The sequence below is a fragment of the Tarenaya hassleriana genome, unplaced genomic scaffold, assembly GCF_000463585.1.
Source record: "Tarenaya hassleriana unplaced genomic scaffold, ASM46358v1 Cleome4, whole genome shotgun sequence".
Taxonomy (NCBI): Eukaryota; Viridiplantae; Streptophyta; class Magnoliopsida; order Brassicales; family Cleomaceae; genus Tarenaya; species Tarenaya hassleriana.
Genome location: NW_010966881.1, coordinates 6,343,779 through 6,348,860, shown reverse-complemented (window position 1 = coordinate 6,348,860; position 5,082 = coordinate 6,343,779). Strand labels below are relative to the sequence as shown.

Sequence of the window (5,082 nt, the reverse complement as noted above, 5' to 3'; positions counted from 1 at the left end):
GGGAAAAAAATGCAAAGAAAATAGGTAAGATCTCGTGATTTTTTTTTTTTTTTTAAATGTGACAGATTTTTAGGGTTTTGAGTATTTGATCTTCATAAAAATTAGAAAAAAAATGAGGGGATAATGTAATATTGGATCTGCCTCTGCAGGCTATGGGCCTGTGTTTTGTAAAACTAATTGGGCCTAAAATTTATTGGAGGAGCGAGTCATATTGAAGGGCCCGACTCACTCGACGTGTTTCTTTTCCTTTTTAAAAAAAAATAAAATGAAATGTCACACATAATCTCTCTCGGGCTGAAATGATCATCCTCGTCGAATATCCCGAGGCAATTTACATGTAATCTTTGCGAATTTGTTTTTAAGCTTAGAAGTATCCACTAATTATTTGAAATATAATTTATTGGAGACCATAATATATATATATATATAAAGAATTAAACATAGTCTCTAGACCCTCCCTAATAATATGAATTGTCGGTACAAGTTTCCAAAAACGAACTCAAGCTTGCTGGATGTAGTTTGGCTTCTGAGAGATGTAGTTTGGACAAAGACGCGGTGAACTTTCGGATTATAAAAAAAAAAAAAAAAGTTTCCAAGAACGATCTTTTAGCGATGCTGGATATGATATCCTCGTAAAAAAATATCTCATGCACTGAAACACTCTCTCTCTCATTGCTGTTGGCTCGTAAGGATAATGTTTTTAAATTTCAAATATAATTAATACACTATATATACGCGCACACACACAAAAATACGCGGACTTGTGTGTATGTATATATATATATATACGCACATATTCGCCAATAATAGAATAGGTAAGCGGGTTTTTTTAAAGAAAAAGAGTAATTTTGTTCGTTAGCTAACACATATATTAATTAGGTTTCTTAGTGTTTGATTTCTCTTTTGGCTCTCTTGTAGATTCCATCTATATACATCTACATCTATCTATCTATCTATATTTATAGATATGGAAATCTGAAAAACAGTTAATATAATACATAATATTAAAAAAAAGCAATAAAAATGATAGCTTGACGGAATAAATGGATCATTGAACACGTTGGTTTGGATTCTGTAACCAAATGTACGTTATTGTAATTTGGTTAAATTTATAAAATATAACAAATTAAACGAATGTTAACCTTATCATGAAATGGTCCGTATATATTTTGTGTACAATATGTTTGTTTCATATGAACATATATAAATATAAACGTACGAAAGAAAGCATCTGTAAATATGAATACTAGTAACTCAAAATCGTTGACAGAAAACTCACATTAAATAGTAAAAAAGTCCCATATCGTTAAAAAAAAATTTATTTTTGTTTATCCCCGTTATTTCTTTGGTCACCGTAATTATATATGTCATTTTTCTTCATTGAAAACGATGTCCATATACTTTAATTTAAATAATATAAAAATATCTGATATTAAAATCTGTGTATTGTTATATTTTAGTATTATATATACTTAAAATTTATTTGATTATCAATAACAATCATAATCATTATTTTACAATCTGAATCGTCAGAGCCTTAAATCTATTTAACTTTCAGAGTTTAAAAGGTTATAATTTTGCATTAGAGTTTTTCATGCAGTCATGTATTAGTACACATGAGTCATGCATCCATCTATTAATTATTAATTATATATTACTTTCGTGTAGAATTTATAATACATAAAAGAGATATTATATATTTTTATAATTTTGATGGGAGCAAATCTCATATCTCCCATGTGCATTGGATCCGTATGCCAAATGAATCCTTTGACCACTGACTTTAGTTTTAATTTACTCGTAATTTATATACCCTTTTCTGGTAGGTGACATGCATTTTCATATTAAATTTTTATCAACAACCAAATTACGTGGAGACCCGATCCACATTAAACACCGATGATGATGATAAAAACAAATAATGTGTAAAGCATATTATATATATATATATATATATATTTATAATATGTAAACGTATGTATGTGTTTATTCACATAGTGACATGGACGATATACAGTTCAGATTTGCCAGAAAAAAAGTGCAATTATCCAAAATATTGAAGGGCGCATGAGATATTTTAGATACATTATCATACACACATACACAAGTATGTATATATATATATACGTGTATGTGTATTCGCAGAGTGACAGAATGACGGAGGCGATATACAATTCAGATTTGCCAGAGAAAAGGCGCAATTATCCAAAATATCAGGCATGAGATATTTTCGAGACAATGCAAAAACATTCACATATGCGCACACGCCCATAAAAATATATCTATATATACAGATAAATTATAAAAGCACGAAGACGATACAGTTTAGATTTGCCAGGAAAAAAGCGCAAATATCCAATTTGTATTAATGTGATACGATATTATATATAATTAAATATACATGTAATAGAACATGTATAGGTATATACATATACATATGCAGATGCGTATACAAGAAAAATGTGTAATGGACGTAGTTTAAAGGTTTTTGTAATTAATTATTTTATCATGATTACAGTCGCACATTTGCTATACAGGACCTAACTATCAAAAAACGACGATCTAATCTAACCATTATATATGTGTATATATATATAGTTATAAGATCATTATCATTATATATACATCATGGATTATATGTATGTGCCAAATATATATGGTGGAGTATGCATATGAAAGCAATGTGAATCTCTCACTATACTATGTATATGGTGCATATGTATAAGACCTCCAACTTATATTATATATTTATATATATGTGCATATATATATATATATTATATAGACATACGATTCAATTATAGTTAGCTAAATTGATAAGAATGGGTAAATGTCTTTCTTCTCCCTATAGTAACGTTCCCGCGGTCCTCTACGATACGCGCAGATTTTTTGTAATGATTTTTTTATAACTTTTATAATGTATTTTTTGTTATTTATATAATATCGTTTATAAAAAAAAATTCTGAGTTCCTCACTCGTTATATATATATATACACACACACATGTGTGTATATATGTTAAATGCATCTAGAATCATCTATACGGACGGACAGATAAATACGTGTATACATACTATTATAAATTATATATACTACAATTTATATGTCACTATTAATTTAAATTCTATAAAAATAGTAATATATAAATCATTTAGCCATTAATATGTAAATTAATTGCCAATGAATACGTATACGTATACGTGGTCAGGAAAACAAGACAAAGTTATGTTCTCCTTAAATGAAGGGAAGAGAAATGGCTTTGCGGCTTATGATTACTCCCTCGACTTTGTCCACCAAAGCCAACCCTTGTGGGCTTTGCTTTCCACTTTCTCTGCCCTCACAATCCCACCCCATCATTTATTATCTCTTTAATTTTGACCCCACTATTTTAAAATTTATCTCGGCACTTTTCTTATTTTTTCCCCATATAATTTTTTTCGATCCTTTTATTTAATGTGATATCTTCCTTCGAAATCACAACTTTATCCTAAAATCTATGGCTCGGACATTTACGTTCCATATTCTAGTTTTTGCAATTCTGGATACTTTTTGATGAAGCTATTAAGAATTTTAAATTTAACAAACAACTAATTTTATTTTAAATCGTTTTATAAGGTGCGAAAACACGTATTTTTAAATAATTATTAGTCATTTGGAGAAAAATCACCATATGTCACAGTGGGTTATACATACAATATCAGCTTAGTATATGCATGTAATATGTCATTGTATGGACCGGTAACGTAATTGAAATTTGTCCGTACGTCTATAATCTCTTGTGCTTGGATCAAACTGTATTTTTTAATTGTTAATTAATTTTGTTACAACTCAAAAGCAAACCTGCTTTTTTTAAGTAATATAATTTAATGGATGAACAGAAACATAACGCGTAAAAGCAAAATTAGCCGTGATTTAATACTGTTATAAAGATAATAAAAAGAATAAGGAATCTTGTTGGCAATAATCATGACGGACCATGTGGGGGATCTTCATTTCATGCCTTTGCATGCAATTTGATAAGCTTTTCTCACATTTAACAAAATCAAAACAGGACCGTACATGAACATGAACTAAACCAAACCAAACCAAAACAAAAAAAAAAACTATTGAAATTAAGTCACTATCACTTACATATTTCATTACGCAACAATTCCTTTTCTATTACATATTTATTTTTCTTATTTTTTTAAAAAGTCAATAGCTTTCGATTTTGGCCATTTTTAAAAAACAATTCTTTTTTTATATTCTAAGTAGAAAAATACTGAGTTCGGGGCCTCCGTTTTTATCAGGGTTCATCATGTAGAAAGCCTCCGAGTCACGGCTTCCCACGACTCGCTCGAACCGCCCTCTCATGTAAAGCAACTCACCCAGCTCCGCCGCCGCTGCACCTCCTCCGATGTGTTTCTCCGCCGGAATAACACCGGCGCCGACGGAGACCCTCGACACCGTGTTCAACACGCGCCAATCCGACTCGTTACACGCGCCTCGTGAAACCGCGTACCCGCACTTTTTCCCGTTGCAGTACATAGTCCACATCGGCTCCTGGAAAAGCTTCACCGGCCTTCGTCTCCGCCGCTCCGCAGCCTCTTCCGCCGCCGGAGGACGTTTCTCGCACTCCAAAGCGATTCTGACGAGTCCCGACGACATCTCCTTGACGAGGGCTGCGGTGGACATTGCAAGCTCAAGAACCAGAACCGGGTCCGATCTTGGGTCGTATTGCACCGCGAAGGTGACGTGGCCTCGGCGGTGTCCGTACAACGTCCCCGTGACTCTCCTCCCGAGGGAAGAAGACCCTCCTCCGGTGGCGATGGTGATGAGTTGTCCAGCGCCGGCGGACGACGGTGGCGACGGAAGGGAGAGGAATTTGCAGGTGGGTATGTTGATGATGTTGATTAGAGAACGCAACAGTGAAGAGAGCTTCAGCTGAAATTTCCCGAGGACTTGAACGTTGGAGGAGGAGGAGGAGGAGCGGCGGCCGTCGGAGACAGAGGAGCATCGCCGGCAAGGGACTAGGAGGTTGTAGTCGGAGAACTCCTCGTGCTCGGGGATGCTGGGGATGAGAGCGGCGGGGGGGGAGCGGGGG

General features: G+C 33.8%; 1 protein-coding gene across 1 annotated transcript; it reads right to left on the bottom strand.

Annotated features, from left to right (window-relative positions):
- Positions 1-4,006: 4,006 nt before the first annotated feature.
- On the bottom strand, positions 4,007-5,078 carry LOC104824605 (protein MIZU-KUSSEI 1; the record flags this gene model as incomplete). The annotated part of the gene is made up of 1 exon (XM_010556701.1): positions 4,007-5,078. A coding segment is annotated over one exon (840 nt), but the record flags the coding sequence as incomplete, so codon positions are not given.
- Between the last annotated feature and the right edge of the window lie 4 nt (positions 5,079-5,082).